The following is an 18633-nucleotide window of genomic DNA, read 5'->3' as shown; positions in this document are numbered from 1 at the left end:
TATGCAAGTTACTAGGTTACATATATACTTACAGCATGTATATAAAACCTTAATGAAGGTTTTCAGATGTTTTAAACAAGTTGAAAAACTTATCCGGGTGTTACCATTTAGTGGTCAATTGTACGGAATATGTACTGAACTGTGCAATCTACTAATAAAAGTATCAATCAATCAATCAAGGGCTTTATAGGAAGAATTATGTGGCTCCATTGTAAGCAAACTTTTGATCGCATTGATTTAATATTTAGAATGGACTAAAAAAATGATATGCAATGAGGCGGCGACTTGTCCAGGGTGTACGCCGCCTTCTGCCCGAATGCAGCTGAGATAGGCTCCAGCACCCTCCGCGACCCATAAAAGGGACAAGCGGTAAAAAATGGATAGACAGATGAAATTAAAAAATCCATCCGTCGTCATGTCTTTCATAATAATTGTGAACAATAACTAAAATCCCTAAAAAGTGCAGTTCCCCTTTAACCGGTATTCTTCCACAGCAACTATCAAAATGCAAAATTGTGACCCACCGTACCGTTTTGCGCACTTACAAAAGCGTTATTATTTTTCAAAATGGCTGGTGGCGCTGTTAGATAAGGGTTTACAATAGCGTATGACAACAGAAGTTGAATTAAAACGACGCACAAATTGAGATAATACTTTATTAATTTACACATTTTTCCACCAAGGACTGTTTTCACTGCTGGACTCTAGAAAGAGGTTCCGCAGCCTCCGTAGCAGAACCTCCAGGTTCTGTAACAGCTTCTTCCCTCAGGCCGTAAGACTCTTGAACGCATTAAAATAATCTCAATTCCCCCTAAAAGTGGATTAACTCGCTGGAATATACAGACAATATAACATACATCCATAAACATGAATGCATATGCAAAAAAGCAATACATTTATCTGTACAGTAATCTATTTATTTATACAGTATCTGCACCTTATTGCTCTTTTATCCTGCACTAACATTAGCTAATGCAACGAAATTTGGTTCTTCTCTATACCGTAAAGTTCAAATTGGAATGACAATAAAAAGGGAGTCTAAATCCTTGTCAGTCAAAAGTAAATGTTCTAGAAATGTCTAGTTTCAGTTTCCATTCCGGATATGTTGACATTTTAGTCTGCCAGTCCGAGTGGTGTCAACTAAAACGGGTTCAATCAATCAATCAATGTTTATTTACATAGCCCCAAATCACAAATGTCTCAAAGGACTGCACAAATCATTACGACTACAACATCCTCGGAAGAACCCACAAAAGGGCAAGGAAAACTCACACCCAGTGGGCAGGGAGAATTCACATCCAGTGGGACGCCAGTGACAATGCTGACTATGAGAAACCTTGGAGAGGACCTCAGATGTGGGCAACCCCCCCCCCTCTAGGGGACCGAAAGCAATGGATGTGGAGCGGGTCTAACATGATACTGTGAAAGTTCAATCCATAGTGGCTCCAAGACAGCAGCGAGAGTCCCGTCCACAGGAAACCATCTCAAGCGGATCAGCAGCGTAGAGATGTCCCCAACCGATACAGGCGAGCGGTCCATCCTGGGTCCCGACGAGCGGTCCATCCTGGGTCTCGACTCTGGACAGTCAGTACTTCATCCATGGTCATCGGACCGGACCCCCTCCACAAGGGAGGGGGGGACATAGGAGAAAGAAAAGAAGCGGCAGATCAACTGATCTAAAAAGGAGGTCTATTTAAAGGCTAGAGTATACAGATGAGTTTTAAGGTGAGACTTAAATGCTTCTACTGAGGTAGCATCTCGAACTGTTACCGGGAGGGCATTCCAGAGTACTGGAGCCCGAACGGAAAACGCTCTATAGCCCGCAGACGTTTTTTGAGCTCTAGGAATCACTAATAAGCCAGAGTCTTTTGAACGCAGATTTCTTGCCGGGACATACGGTACAATACAATCGGCAAGATAGGCTGGAGCTAGACCGTGTAGTATTTTATACGTAAGTAGTAAAACCTTAAAGTCACATCTTAAGTGCACAGGAAGCCAGTGCAGGTGAGCCAGTGTAGGTATATATGTATGTATATATGTATATAAAGGTATATACAGTATAGGTATATATGTATGTATATATGTATATAAAGGTATATACAGTACAGGTATATATGTATGTATATATGTATATAAAGGTATATACAGTACAGGTATATATGTATGTATATATGTATATAAAGGTATATACAGTACAGGTATATATGTATGTATATATGTATATAAAGGTATATACAGTACAGGCGTAATGTGATCAAACTTTGTTGTTCTTGTCAAAAGTCTAGCAGCCGCATTTTGTACCAACTGTAATCTTTTAATGCTAGACATGGGGAGACCCGAAAATAATACGTTACAGTAGTCGAGACGAGACGTAACAAACGCATGGATAATGATCTCAGCGTCTTTAGTGGACAAAATGGAGCGAATTTTAGCGATGTTGCGTGGATGAAAGAAGGCCGTTTTAGTAACGCTTTTAATGTGTGACTCAAAGGAGAGAGTTGGGTCCAAGATAATACCCAGATTCTTTACCGAGTCACCTTGTTTTATTATTTGGTTGTCAAATGTTAAAGTTGTATTATTAAATAGAGGTCGGTGGAATATACAGACAATATAACATACATCCATAAACGTGGGTGCATATGCAAAAAAGCAATACATTTATCTGTACAGTAAACTTTATTTATACAGTATCTGCACCTTATTGCTCTTTTATCCTGCACTACCATGAGCTAATGCAACGAAATTTGGTTCTTCTCTATACCGTAAAGTTCAAATTGGAATGACAATAAAAAGGGAGTCTAAATCCTTGTGAGTCAAAAGTAAATGTTCTAGAAATGTCTAGTTTCAGTTTCCATTCCGGATATGTTGACATTTTAGTCTGCCAGTTCGAGTGGTGTCAACTAAAACGGGTTCCATTGTACATCATAAAATATCATCTGAAGTCTGTACTTCCGTTGACATGGCTTGTCTGAGAAAGACGATAATAAACAGAAGGTTTTCACTTTGTATTTTCTTCTTATGTGAACGCAGGCCAGCCCATCTTTAAACTCTACCAGGTGATAATGACCCCCGCGCTCATTTTTAGAAAGTCACTCCAGTACCAGCGCGTCCAAATTAGAAACATGATGCTGTTTGGAGCGCACAGAATGCAAACAGACTTGGAATGAGAAAGCAGTGGCCCACACATGCTATCAAGTACCAATCAGTTCTTCCTTCCCTGCTGTGTTGTAGGGCTGATCTATACGGAAGTCTGCGACTGGGAGGAATGGACGAAAAATGGAGTCATCAGAGGACAGCCGTCTCCTCTAGGTGAGTCATCATTGGAACTGTAGCTGTCAGTCAGGGCTTTAGAGGGGAACTGGTACTTAAAGTGACTCCTCGTTGCCATTGTTGTCTTTGGTGCAGTTCCCAAGGATGGTTACAGTTCTTGAAAGTGCTTGAATCTTCTAAGTTACACAAGATTCAATTTTTGTCAATTTAAAATTCAATTCTGAATGAATTGTTCATGGGCTTGTTCCCGGTTTTAAGGTCTACTCTATTATTAAAAAGTCACGGTTCCCATACAACTAAAATGTTCCTTCAGACCAGTTCGAAATCCTTCATGTCGCGTGTGGTAATATCAGGGAATCAATTAAAGGGGAACATTATCACAATTTCAAAAGGGTTAAAAACAATAAAAATCAGTTCCCAGTGGCTTGTTGTATTTTTGGAAGTTTTTTTCAAAATGGTACCGGTCCTGGAATATCCCTAAAAAAAAGCTTTAAAGTGCCTTTTTTTCACTCTCTGCAAAGACACTGTTCATTTCCCTGTGACGTCACACAGTGCTGCCAATACAAACAAACAATGGGAATACCACAGCAAGATATAGCGACATTAGCTCGGATTCAGACTCGGATTTCAGCGACTTAAGCGATTCAACAGATTATTGAAACGGATGGTTGTAGTATGAAAGTATTGAAGAAGAAACTGAAGCTATTGAGCGAATAGCTATTGACGCTATTCATAGCCATAGCATGGCCGAATAGCTGCGTTAGCATCGCCGGTAAAATGTGCGGACCAAACGATCAGGACTTTAGCATCTTTTGACACTGGAGCAACTTAAATCCGTCGATTGGTACGTGTTTTTTTCGCATTAAATGTGGGTGGAAGGAAACGTAATATAGTTGCAAATGCATCTGCAGGTTATCCATACATCTCTGTGCCATGTCTGCTTTAGCACCGCCGGTAAATAGCATGTTAGCATCGATTAGCATAGCATGTTAGCATCGATTAGCTGGCAGTCAACATCAACAAAACTCACCTTTGCGATTTTGTTGACTTTATTGTTGCAAATGCATCTGCAGGTTATCCATACATCTCTGTGCCATCTCTGCTTTAGCACCGCCGGTAAATAGCATGTTAGCATCGATTAGCGTAGCATGTTAGCATCGATTAGCTGGCAGTCACGCCGCAACCAAATACGTCTGATTACCACATAAGTCAACAACATCAACAAAACTCACCTTTGTGATTTTGTTGACTTTATCGTTGCAAATGCATCTGCAGGTTATCCATACATCTCTGTGCCGTGTCTGTCATCGCCTGTAAAATGTGGAGACACTCTGGCACATTCAATGGGGGTCTGGCGGTAGACACTTTGGCATCTTCGGGCCAGTGGTGCAACTTGAATCCCTCCCTGTTAGTGTTGTTACACCCTCCGACAACACACCGACGAGGCATGATGTCTCCAAGGTTCCAAAAAATTGTCGAAAAAACGGAAAATAACAGAGCTGAGACCCGGTGTTTGTAATGTGTTGAAAATGTAAATGGTGGGTGTATTACCTCGGCGACGTCACGTTCTGACGTCATCGCCACAGAGCGATAAACAGAAAGGCGTTTAATTCGCCAAAATTCACCCATTTAGAGTTCGGAAATCGGTTTTAAAAAAATATGGTCTTTTTTCTGCACCATCAAGGTATATATTGACGCTTACATAGGTCTGCTGATAATGTTCCCCTTTAGTTTACCATTAATTGATTTACGTGGACCCCAACTTAAACAAGTTAAAAAACTTATTGGGGTGTTACCATTTAGTGGGCAATTGTACGGAATATGTTCTGTACTGTGCAATTTACTAATAAAAGTTTCAATCAATCAAAGGACCCCTCTCACTGCACACAGCTCGGCAGGAGGCGAGTCCCCTGAACTTTCCCCTCTGTTTAAAATTGCTAAATAACGTATTTTTCAGATTAGAAGGCGCACTTAAAATCCTTTCATTTTCTCAAAACTCAACAGTGCGCCTAATGTACGGAATACTTTTGGTTGTGCTTACCGACCTCGAAGCTATTTTTTTTTGGTTCATGGGGAAATAATAAGTGTGACCAGTAGATGGCAGTCGCACATTAGAGATATGTGTAGACTGCAATATGACTCAGGTAAACAAGACCAAAATGTTTTATGTTCCATTGAAAATATAGAATATTACACACGGCGCTCAAAAATCCATCTAAATGTTTTAGTAGGACTTTGGTAAGCTATGAAGCCCCACCGCTTGATGGATTCTACTGTGCTTCAACATGCACGTATTATTATGGTGTACAGTGGGCCAAAAAAAGTATTTTATTAGCCACCGATTGTGCAAGTTCTCCCACTTAAAATGATGACAGAGATCTGGTACACTTCAACTGTGAGAGACAGAATGTGAAAAAAAATCCAGGAATTCATATTGTAGGAATTTTAAAGAATTTATTTGTAAATTATGGTGGAAAATAAGTATTTAGTCAACCATTCAAAGCTCTCACTGATAGGAGGTTTTGGCTCAAAATCTCAGGATACATGGCCCCATTCATTCTTTCCTTAAGACGGATCAATCGTCCTGTCCCCTTAGCAGAAAAACAGCCCCTAAGCATGATGTCTCCACCCCCATGCTTCACAGTAGGTATGGTGTTCCTGGGATGCAACTCAGTATTCTTCTTCCTCCAAACACCACGAGTTGAGTTGATACCAAAATGGATACATGGATGATACAGCAGAGGATTGGGAGAATGTCATGTGGTCAGATGAAACCAAAATAGAACTTTTTGGTATAAACTCAACTCGTCGTGTTTGGAGGAAGAAGAATACTGAGTTGCATCCCAAGAACACCATACCTACTGTGAAGCATGGGGGTGGAAACATCATGCTTTGGGGCTGTTTTTCTGCTTAGAGGACAGGACGATTGATCCGTGTTAAGGAAAGAATGAATGGGGCCATGTATCGTGAGATTTTGAGCCAAAACCTCCTTCCATCAGTGCGAGCTTTGAATGGTTGACCAAATACTTATTTTCCACCATAATTTACAAATAAATTCACAGGAACTTTCTAAAGAAACATGCCAAGACCTTGGGCTCTTGAAACTGCAGCCCTGCTTTAGACCATGCTATTTTCAAACCCAGGCTACTTTTCATTTGACAGTTAAAACATACAGTCGCTTGGATTTCAAGACTATTTAGAAAACTGGACCTAGTGTATCATAAATACATTTGTTCGGAATTTGTTCCTCTTCTTAAGAGGTTGCCACAGGTATCTGTTTTGGGGCTCGTCTTATTTATCTTGTACATCAATGATTTAGAACAACATTTCCCTGATGCTAATATGCGTTTTTCTGCTGACGATACAATTATTCATTGCATTGCGTCACTTCTTCAACAGGCTGTTAATTCCCTGCAAAAGGTCTTTGTTGCTGTGCAGCATTCACAAATGTATCTAAAACTGGTTCTCAATGCTGACTTGACAAAACTTATGTCGTTTTCCAATCATAAGAAGGTGCCTCAAACTCCCCCCCTGGTAGTGTCCACTATTGAAGGGAATATCATAGGAGTGGTGAATGAATATAAATACCTTGGTATTTTATTTGATGACTCCCTCATTTTTAAACCTTTTATTGATAAAGGGTGGAGTGCCATCTCCGGGTTGGGGAGGAGACCCTGCCCCAAGTGGAGGAGTTCAAGTACCTAGGAGTCTTGTTCACGAGTGGGGGAAGAGTGGATCGTGAGATCGACAGGCGGATCGGTGCGGCGTCTTCAGTAATGCGGACGTTGTATCGATCCGTTGTGGTGAAGAAGGAGCTGAGCCGGAAGGCAAAGCTCTCAATTTACCGGTCGATCTACGTTCCCATCCTCACCTATGGTCATGAGCTTTGGGTCATGACCGAAAGGATAAGATCACGGGTACAAGCGGCCGAAATGAGTTTCCTCCGCCGGGTGGCGGGGCTCTCCCTTAGAGATAGGGTGAGAAGCTCTGCCATCCGGGAGGAGCTCAACGTAAAGCCGCTGCTCCTCCACATCGAGAGGAGCCAGATGAGGTGGTTCGGGCATCTGGTCAGGATGCCACCCGAACGCCTCCCTAGGGAGGTGTTTAGGGCACGTCCAACCGGTAGGAGGCCACGGGGAAGACCCAGGACACGTTGGAAAGACTATGTCTCCCGGCTGGCCTGGGAACGCCTCGGGATCCCCCGGGAAGAGCTAGACGAAGTGGCTGGGGATAGGGAAGTCTGGGCTTCCCTGCTTAGGCTGCTGCCCCCGCGACCCGACCTCGGATAAGCGGAAGATGATGGATGGATGGATGGATGGATGGATGGATGGATGGATGGATGGATGGATTGATAAACCGGTGAAGAAATGTTTTCTTCCGTGATAGGTTTTTCTCTTGGTGTAAAAAGAAAAAAGCGCCTTGTCTCTGCCACATTTTTATCTTTAGATTATGGTGACCTTTTTTTTATGTGAATGCTACACGTTCCTGCCTTCAGATGCTCTTTTGAGGTTTGTCACAAACTGTCCTGTGTACTCTCGGGTGGGATGGCCTTCTGTGTCCACTAGGAGACAGTGTCATTTCTACACGGTTATTTAGGAGGCTCTTCTGGGACCATTGCCCTCTTACATCTGTACAATGATCACACAGAAGTATAGACTTTTATGCACTGAGAGTTTCCATGTTGCACTCTGTCACTTTTGCTCGCACAGAGCTGGGGGGAAAAAGCTTTTGTCTCTGCAGCATGAATGCTTTCAAATCAAAATTGAGAGCATTTGAAGCTGCTTCCAGTTATGTGTACCGTATTTTCCGGAACATAGGGCTCACACTGCCAATGAGCGGGTCTAGTCAGGTCTATTTTCAAACAAAAGGCACATTAAAGGGGTCATGTTATTTAGATTTTGTTCTAAAGCACTTTAGATCCATTTCAGTCTGGATACAAAGCTTTGCACAGTACTGAATCTGCACTTTTAAAGGTTTTTAATTACTTGCTTTTAATGTCTGATTCTGGCAGCTTAACTAAAAATAAGAATCCAAATTCCCCCCAAAAAATTTTTATTTATTTATATATATATTTTTTATAGAGGTTGTCATGGAAGTAAATACGTTAAGAGTTGAACTTTCACATATTCTTTAAATGCAGTTATAAGAATCATTAATTATATAGCTATTATATTATTATAATACGTAAACACGCACATGTACTGGGTTAATGTATATATTTTCAAGTATTTCTTATATACCGAGGATGTCGTAGTGGTTTGTGTTGTGGTTTGTGCAGCCCTTTGAGACACTAGGACTATATAAATGAACATTGATTGATTGATATATATGTATGTATAAATAATCCGTTCATGAAGCATTTAAGTCTCACCTTAAAACTCATTTGTATACTCTAGCCTTTATATAGACTCCCTTTTTAGACCAGTTGATCTGCCGTTTCTTTTCTTTTTCTTCTATGTCCCACTCTCCCTTGTGGAGGGGGTCCGGTCCGATCCGGTGGCCATGTACTGCTTGCCTGTGTATCGGCTGGGGACATCTCTGCGATGCTGATCCGCCTCCGCTTGGGATGGTTTCCTGCTGGCTCCGCTGTGAACGGGACTCTCGCTGCTGTGTTGGATCCGCTTTGGACTGGACTCTCGCGACTGTGTTGGATCCATTGTGGATTGAACTTTCACAGTATCATGTTAGACCCGCTCGACATCCATTGCTTTCCTCCTCTCCAAGGTTCTCATAGTCATCATTGTCACCGATGTCCCACTGGGTGTGAGTTTTCCTTGCCCTTATGTGGGCCTACCGAGGATGTCGTGGTGGTTTGTGCAGCCCTTTGAGACACTAGTGATTTAGGGCTATATAAGTAAACATTGATTGATTGATGATTGATGAATGAGTATATCCGTTCGGCCACCGTGTTCAAAGGAGAAGTCTGATCTATAAAATTTGCAGGCAGCATATCCCTTCCCCTTCGAGCTGTCCTGTATGAACTGAAATTAAGTTTTTCCAATCATTTAGGAACTTGCAAACGTACTTCTTCTTCTTACTCTTCGTCGCCATGTCTCGTCTTCGTTCTTCTGCTTCGTCTCTGTTATGTTTTTGGACATTACTACTTGCCGTAGTTTTAAAGCAATGCATGATGGGAATCCGAATGTTGTGTGTCAGTGTATAAACGTGCCGGCTGGAACAAACACACGCTGAGAAATAGCTCCGTGCCTGCCTACTTTATGGGTTATAGATAAACCTATGGATAACGGAGACATATATAATAGTCTCCTTTTTAGGTGAGAGAGGACGCTAAAGACAGTGCCTTTAAGGCACGCCCCCAATACTGTTGTGCGGGTGGAAATTGGGGGGAATGGTTGCCCCGGAAGATTTTCGGGAGAAGCACTGAAATTCGGGAGTCTCCCGGGAAAATCGGGAGTGTTGGCAAGTCTGTGATGTACAATATCCTCCCTGGATCACACTGCTGCACTGAACGCATATTTATTATCCCTTGAAACGCTTTTTCTTGACATTTTGGGTGCAAACGTCTTAGGCCACCACTAATGTTTACTATTGCAACATATTTTTACTAGTTTTGTCAAATGATCATTAAAGCTTTGTTTGTAATCAATCAAAATGATCAAGCAGCTAAACGTCAAACATGTGAGTCTTTCGCATTTTTACCATCATTCCTTGCAATGGATTTAAAGGGGAACATTATCACAATTTCAAAAGGGTTAAAAACAATAAATATCAGTTCCCAGTGGCTTGTTGTGTTTTTTGAAGTTTTTTTCAAAATTTTACCGGTCCCGGAATATCCCTAAATAAAGCTTTAAAGTGCCTTATTTTCGCTATCTTCGAAACCACTATCCATTTCCCTGTGACGTCATACAGTGCTGCCAATACAAACAACATGGCGGTTACCACAGCAACATATAGCGACGTTAGCTCGGATTCAGACTCGGATTTCAGCGGCTTAAGCGATTCAACAGATTAGGCATGTATTGAAACAGATGGTCGGAGTATGGAGGCAGATAGCGAAAACGAAATTGAAGAAGAAATTGAAGCTATTGAGCGAATAGCTATTGACGCTATTCGGCCATAGCGTGGGTGTACCTAATGAAGTGGCCCATAGCATGGCTGCCTTATTAGCATCGCCGGTAAAATGTGCAGACCAAACGATCAGGACTTTCGCATCTTGTGACACTGGAGCAACTTAAATATGTCGATTGGTAAGTGTTTGTTTCGCATTATATGTGGGTATCTAGTTTCAAATGTACATACAGCTAGCGTAAATAGCATGTTAGCATCGATTAGCTGGCAGTCATGCCGTGACCAAATATGTCTGATTAGCACATAAGTCAACAACATCAACAAAACTCACCTTTGTGATTTCGTTGACTTAATCGTTGCAAATGCATCTGCAGGTTATCCATACATCTCTGTGCCATGTCTGTCTTAGCATCGCCGGTCAAATGTGAAGACAGTTTGGTACATTCAATGGGGGTCTGGCGGCAGATTACTTGCCAGTGGTGCAACTTGAATCCCTCCCTGTTAGTGTTGTTACACCCTCCGACAACACACCCACGAGGCATGATGTCTCCAAGGTTCCAAAAAATAGTCGAAAAAACGGAAAATAACAGTGTTTGTAATGTGTTGAAAATGAAAATGACGTCACGTTCTGACGTCATCGCTAAAAGACCGATAAACAGAAAGGCGTTTAATTTGCCAAAATTCACCCATTTAGAGTTCGGAAATCGGTTAAAAAAATACATGGTCTTTTTTCTGCACCATCAAGGTATATATTGACGCTTGCATAGGTTTGGTGATAATGTTCCCCTTTAAAAGGGTGTAATTTCCATTTTTTTATGGGGATGCGGCACGTTTTTGTTTATAATATCCGCAAAGTTCAGTAAGCAGGTTGTGTTATGTGTGACAATGTGTGTTGACTTTTTTTTGCCGGTAGAATTTTTTTTTTTTCTGCATCATGACTTGGGAAGGTTGTTTGGATCGGGTCATACAAGTAAATGCCGTGCTTACAAACTCAAAGAAAGTACACATCATGGTCACTGCCATGAATTTCTCACACTGTCCTCAACATGGTTTTTTTTTACTTAAATTTAATATTTATATTTTAAAAATACAATTTAAAATTGTCCATTTTTCCCTTGAAACCTATGCCTTGACGTGTGTTTTTCGCAGCACAGGTGCAGCAGTGATTGACAGCCCCCCTCAACCCTCTGCCTCCTCCTCCTCCTCCTCCTCTTCAGCCAATGATGTGTCGTCCATGTCCACAGAGCCCACGGTGACCTCTGAAACGGACAGCAATTTGGACAGCCACACCACTCTCGGGGCTCTGGCTTGTTGCAGATAACACACACACACACACACACACACACACACACACACTTACTCAACTGTAACCTATCCTCATCAGTGCACCTTATATAGTGTTTGAGATGAGATAGTTCTCATGTTAGTTTGTAGAGCTGCGCTTTTAATGTACAGTTTGTTGTTATTGCCCTCAATACTACTGTAAATGTTTTGAAATTGTACCATTATTATTATTATTATTATTATTATGGTATTTTTGCTGCAAAAGAATCAAGAGTGTGTTTTGATGTGAACCTTGTAACGAGAGGAAAGCATTAGAATGAATTTCAACACCGTTTTTTAGCTGCAGCTACACAGTGACCACTGTTAGCACCACACTGTTATTTTTTAAAATATCTTCTTAAAATGCTGATTCAGCATTCGGGTGACGTTTTGAATGAATTCGCCATCCAGTAGGTTTTATTATGAATGTTACAATGCATACCTGTAAAGCGTTTTCCTCCATGTTGGCGTATTTTCACACGCGTTGGATGTCACTGGTTTCCCTGTAAAACTCACTTTTTTAACTGTAATTTCTCGGTTAAACAACAGGGTGAATGTACGCAAAAAAAGACAAACAAGGCGCCGAAAGTAGGAACAATGCAAACATTTTAATCTTAGCAGAGTTAATTACCTGAAACATTGGTCGGACGTACTTATTTAAACAACTTTCTTGTCATATTTAATCCATCCATCCATTTTTATACCGCTTGTCCCTCTCGGGGACGCGGGGGTGCTGAAGGATGAATTAAAATTTGAGCTGTAAATCTTAAAATAAACAATATTTTAATGTGCCAAAATGCAAATTTGTCCCGTCATATTTTTCCAGTTCTGTTGGCCGATTATTTTTAAATTTAGATTTTATTACGGTGAAAAAAAATGAGGGCTTTCCCTTATAAAATGCTTCGTAATACATGCTAGTACACATGGAATACACAAATCCTCAGTTTTATGATTATAAATTAAATGGGCAATCGCTCATGGATAATTACGATACCCAAAAACCAGAGAAGTTGGCACGTCGTTGAAATTTTAAATAAAAACAAAATACAAATCCTTATCAACCTGTATTCAATTGAGTAGACTGCAAAGACAAGATACTTAACAGTCAAACTGGTAAATGTTGTTTTTTTTTGCAAATATTAGCAAAAAAAGACTGAGAAAGTTGAGGAATGCTCATCAAACACTTATTTGGAACATCCCACAGGTGAACGGGCTAATTGGGAACAGGTGGGTGCCATGATTGGGTATAAAAGCATCCATCCATCCATTTCCTACCGCTTATTCCCTTTTTGGGGTCGCGGGGGGCGCTGGCGCCTATCTCAGCTACAATCGGGTGGAAAGCGGGGTACACCCTGGACAAGTCGCCACTTCATCGCAGGGCCAACACAGATAGACAAGCAGCTTCCATGAAATGCTCAGTCATTCACAAACAAGGACGGGGCGAGGGGTCACCACTTTGTGAACAAATGTGTGAGCAAATTGTCAAAGTTTTAGAACAACAGTTCTCAACAAGATATTGCAAGGAATTTGGGCATTTCACCATCTACGGTCCATAATATCATCAAAAGTTTCAGAGAATCTGGAGAAATCCCAGCACGTAAGCGGCTAAGCCCGTGACCTTGGATTCCTCAGGCAGTACTACATCAAAAAGCCACATCAGTGTGTAAAGGATATCACCACATGAGCTCAAGAACACTTCAGGAAACCACTGTTAGTAACTACTGTTCATCGCTAGTTAAAATTCCACTATGCAAAGCCAAAGCCATTTATCAACAACACCCAGAAACACCGCCGGCTTCGCTGTGCCCCAAGTTCATCTAAAATGGACTGATGCAAAGTGGGAAAAGTGTGTTGTGGTCTGACGAGTCCACATTTCAAATTGTTTTTGGAAACTGTGGACGTTGTGTCCTCGGGAACAAAGAGGAAAATAACCATCCAGATTGTTCTAAGCGCAAAGTTGAAAAGCCAGCATCTGTGACGGTATGGAGGTGTATTAGTGCCCAAGGCATGGGTAACTTACACATCTGTAAAGGCACCATTAATGCTGAAAGGTACATACAAATTTTGGAGCAACATATGTTGCTATCCAAGCAACATTCTACGCATGGGAGAGTGTGAAACAAAATTTTGATTCCTTTGTATGTCTTCACATGTAAAGAAATTGACAAATAAAGCTGACTTGACTGACTTGACTTGACATTATCATGGACGCCCCTGCTTATTTCAGCAAGACAATGCCAAGCCACGTGTTACAACAGCGTGGCTTCTTAGTAAAACAATGCGGGTACTAGACTGGCCTGCCTGTAGTACAGACCTGTCTCCAATTGAAAATGTGTGAAGCCTAAAATACGACAACGGAGACTGTTGAACAACCTAAGCTGTACGTCAAGCAAGAATGGGAAAGAATTCCACCTGAAAAGCTTCAAAAATTGGTCTTCTCAGTTCCCAAACGTTTACTGAGTGTTGTTTAAAGGAAAGGCCATGTAACACAGTGGTAAAAATGCCCCTGTGCCAACTTTTTTGCAATGTGTTGCTGCCATTAAGTTCTATGTTAATGATTATTTGCACACAAAAAAAATAAGTTTCTCAGTTTAAACATTAAATCTCTTGTCTTTGCAGTCTATTCAATTGAATATAAGTTGAAAAGGATTTGCAAATCATTGTATTCTGTTTTTATCTACAAATTACACAACGTGCCAACTTCACTGGTTTTGGGGTTTTTTGTCGTTGCCAAGTCCCTCTGATGGCCGCCAAGTTGTAAAAACCGCCATCATGTGGTGCATTTGCCAGAGAAGCAACATAACGCGTTTAGACCAAATCTCACCCTTTTCGCTCAGTTAAAGGGGAACATTATCACAATTTCAAAAGGGTTAAAAACAATAAAAAATCAGTTCCCAGTGGCTTGTTGTATTATTTGAAATTTTTTTCAAAATTTTACCGGTCCCGGAATATCCCTAAATAAAGCTTTAAAGTGTCTTATTTTCGCTATCTTCGAAACCACTATCCATTTCCCTGTGACGTCACACAGTCCTGCCAATACAAACAAACATGGCGGTTACCACAGCAAGATATAGCGACAGTAGCTCGGATTCAGACTCGGATTTCAGCGGCTTAAGCGATTCAACAGATTACGCATGTATTGAAACAGATGGTCGGAGTATGGAGGCAGATAGCGAAAACGAAATTGAAGAAGAAATTGACGCTATTCGGCCATAGCGTGGGTGTACCTAATGAAGTGGCCCACAGCTTGGCTACCTTACTAGCATGGCCGGTAAAATGTGCGGACCACATTTTAGGACTTTTGCATCTTGTGACACTGGAGCAACTTAAATCCGTCGATTGGTAAGTGTTTGTTTCGCATTAAATGCGGGTATCTAGTTTCAAATGTACATACAGCTAGCGTGAATAGCATGTTAGCATCGATTAGCGTAGCATTTTAGCGTCGATTAGCTGGCGGTCATGCCGTGACCAAATATGTCTGATTAGCACATAAGTCAACAACATCAACAAAACTCACCTTTGTGATTTCGTTGACTTAATGGTTGCAAATGCATCTGGAGGTTATCCATACATCTCTGTGCCATGTCTGTCTTAGCATCGCCGGTCAAATGTGAAGACACTCTGGTACATTCAATAGGGGTCTGGCGGCAGATTTCTTGCCAGTGGTGCAACTTGAATCCCTCCCTGTTAGTGTTGTTACACCCTCCGACAACACACCGACGAGGCATGATGTGTCCAAGGTTCCAAAAAATAGTCGAAAAAACGGGAAAATAACAGAGCTGAGACCCGGTGTTTGTAATGTGAAAATGAATTTGGCGGGTGTGTTACCTCGGTGACGTCATCGCTAAAAGACCGATAAAAAGACAGGCCGAAATTCACCCATTTAGAGTTCGGAAATCCGTTTTAAAAATACATGGTCTTTTTTCTGCACCATCAAGGTATATATTGACGCTTGCATAGGTTTGGTGATAATGTTCCCCTTTAAAGGGGAACATTATCCCAATTTCAAAAGGCTTGAAAACAATACAAATCAGTTCCCAGTGGCTTGTTGTATTTTTTTAAAGGTTTTTTTCAAAATTTTACCGGTCTCGGAATATCCCTAAATAAAGCTTTAAAGTGCCTTATTTTCGCTCTCTGCGAAGACACTGGCCATTTCCCTGTGACGTCACACAGTGCTGCCAATGTAAACAAACAATGGGAATACCACAGCAAGATATAGCGAAATTAGCTCGGATTCAAACTCGGATTTCAGCGACTTAAGCGATTCAACAGATTACGCATGTATTGAAACAGATGGTTGGAGTATGAAAGTATTGAAGAATAAACTGAAGCTATTGACGCTATTCATAGCCATAGCATGGCCGAATAGCTGCGTTAGCATCGCCGGTAAAATGTGCGGACCAAACGATCAGGACTTTCGCATCTTTTGCCACTGGAGCAACTTAAATCCGTCGATTGGTAAGTGTTATTTTCGCATTAAATGTGGGTGGAAGGAAACGTAATATAGTTACAAATGCATCTGCAGGTTATCCATACATCTCTGTGCCATGTCTGCATTAGCGCCGCCGGTAAAAAGCATGTTAGCATCGATTAGCGTAGCATGTTAGCATCGATTAGCTGGCAGTCATCATCAACAAAACTCACCTTTGTGATTTCGTTGACTATAGTTGCAAATGCATCTGCAGGTTATCCATACATCTCTGTGCCATGTCTGTCTTAGCATCGCCTGTAAAATGTGGAGACACTCTGGCACATTCAATGGGGGTCTGGCGGCAGACACTTTGGCATCTTCGGGCCAGTGGTGCAACTTGAATCCCTCCCTGTTAGTGTTGTTACACCCTCCGACAACACACAGACGAGGCATGATGTCTCCAAGGTTCCAAAAAATAGTCGAAAAAACGGGAAAATAACAGAGCTGAGACCCGGTGTTTGTAATGTGAAAATGAAAATGGTGGGTGTGTTACCTCGGTGACGTCATCGCTAAAAGACCGATAAACAGAAAGGCGTTTAATTTGCCGAAATTCACCCATTTAGAGTTCGGAAATCGGTTAAAAAAATACATATATTGACACTTGCATAGGTCTGGTGATAATGTTCCCCTTTAAGGGTCGGCGCACACAAACACATTGACAAAATGACGACATGTTTTTTAAAATGGTCAAAAATAGCTCAAACGGTATTTAATCTTGTTTGCGTTTTCATGGTAATTTAGCAGCGATTTGAACGTATGCTTTCAGACATTGTTCATAGATGTCTGCTATTTTAAGATCTTTTATTTAAGTGCCCTTAACCTCGTTTCAAGTGATTTTGTTTAACTCCTCTCCAAGTTGAGTTCTACCTCACTAACACACATTTTTAAAGCTCCAGTATGCATATCACTCAAAATGTTGAAAATCTCCTTTTTGTCCTTGTATATATTATTTATTTATTTATTTTAAGTGCATTTGTTGGATGTAGATCAGAAGTTTTGAATGCATTTCCTGCCCCCTTGAATTTGATTGCATTGTTTTCTGTGCAATATAGTTAGATTTTTAGAGTAGTCCATACAAGGAGGTGTACATTGTAGTGTAGATGTCAGTTTGGGAGCTGGTCAACATGCCGGTTCCATTGGGATTGTATCGGAGGACTTGACCCGCGTGTCCGGTCATTACAGTCATCCTGTATGGGCACGCCACTCGTTCCCAGAATGCACTTTGGGGATTGTTGTGATGCATGTCCTCGCACTTTCTGGGCCATATTTCAAACGACTGTTGTGGCTTCCTCTTTTTTTTTGTGTGGTTTTCCTCTTCAAACAAAGAGTAGAATAGTCTTTAAAGTGCAGGAACCAGAAAGTCCGTTAGCGTAACTGGATTGTAAAATACTGACAAAGATATTAAAGCTGTTTTTTTTCTTTGTTTATTTGTTTGTTTTTTTTGAATGATCCTAACTTCAGTACATTAAAAAAAAAAAAGTGAACGTGTCCATCTTCAACTCTGACAAATAAAGGAGTTGAATTTGAATGTTTTTCTGTTTCTTTGACTTAACAGGATGTAAAAGGTAAGAACTCCTTCAGTTATTATTATTTGTTTATTTTTTACCTATACTTTAAGGCAGGGGTCACCAAGGCGGTGCCCGTAAGGACCAGATGAGTCGCCCGCTGGCCTGTTCTAAAAATAGCTCAAAGAGCAGCACTTACCAGTGAGCTGCCTCTATTTTTAAAATTTTATTTATTTACTAGCAAGCTGGTCTCGCTTTGCTCGACATTTTTAATTCTAAGAGAGACAAAACTCAAATGGAATTTGAAAATCCAAGAAAATATTTTAAAGACTTGGTCTTCACTTGTTTAAATAAATTCATTCATTTTTTTAGTTTGCTTCTTATAACTTTTAGAAAGACCATTTTAGAGAAAAAATACAACCTGAAAAAGGATTTTAGGATTTTTAAACATATATACATTTTTACCTTTTAAATTCCTTCCTCTTCTTTCCTGACAATTTAAATCAATATTCATGTTTTTTTTTATTGTAAAGAATAATAAATACATATTAATTTAAATTTTTCATTTTAGCTGTGTTTTTTTCGACGAAGAATATTTGCGAAATATTTCTTCAAACTTATCATGATTAAAATTCAAAAAAACTATTCTGGCAAATCTAGAAAATCTGTAGAATCAAATTTAAATCTTATTTCAAAGTCTTTTGAATTTCTTTTAAAATTTCTGTTCTGGAAAATCTAGAAGAAATAATGATTTGTCTTTGTTAGAAATATTGCTTGGTCCATTTTGTTATATATTCTAACAAAGTGCAGATTGGATTTTAACCTATTCAAAACATGTCATCAAAATTCTAAAATTAATCTTAACCAGGAAAATTATTAATCATGTTCCATAAAATCTTTTTTTAATTTTTTCAAAAAAATTCGAATTTGCTAGTTTTTCTCTTCATTTTTTTCAGTTGAACTTTGAATTTTAAAGAGTTAAAATTGAAGATTTGAAGATAAGCTATGTTTCAAAATTTAATTTTCATTTTTTTT

At 40.3% G+C, this 18633-nt stretch overlaps 1 protein-coding gene across 6 annotated transcripts in view; it reads left to right on the top strand.

The window, feature by feature from the left end:
- The window catches only part of LOC133558939 (mitogen-activated protein kinase 8-like), a 74937-nt gene extending 57417 nt beyond the window's left edge, over positions 1 to 17520 (top strand). For 4 of the 6 annotated variants that reach the window (XM_061910138.1, XM_061910134.1, XM_061910133.1 and 1 more), the window contains 2 exons: positions 3232 to 3309; positions 11454 to 17520. In XM_061910138.1, the coding sequence (XP_061766122.1) occupies positions 3232 to 3309; positions 11454 to 11620 (245 nt within the window). In that variant the 3' untranslated portion in view covers positions 11621 to 17520. Of the gene's footprint in view, positions 1 to 3231; positions 3310 to 11448 lie in introns of all 6 variants that reach the window. The other 2 variants (XM_061910139.1, XM_061910137.1) reach the window with 1 other exon arrangement.
- Positions 17521 to 18633: the final 1113 nt, after the last annotated feature.

This window comes from Nerophis ophidion, linkage group LG09 (genome assembly GCF_033978795.1).
Source record: "Nerophis ophidion isolate RoL-2023_Sa linkage group LG09, RoL_Noph_v1.0, whole genome shotgun sequence".
In the NCBI taxonomy this organism is placed as follows: domain Eukaryota; kingdom Metazoa; phylum Chordata; class Actinopteri; order Syngnathiformes; family Syngnathidae; genus Nerophis; species Nerophis ophidion.
The sequence above is the reverse complement of the archived record's forward strand: the minus strand, read 5'-3'. Positions and strand labels throughout refer to the sequence as shown.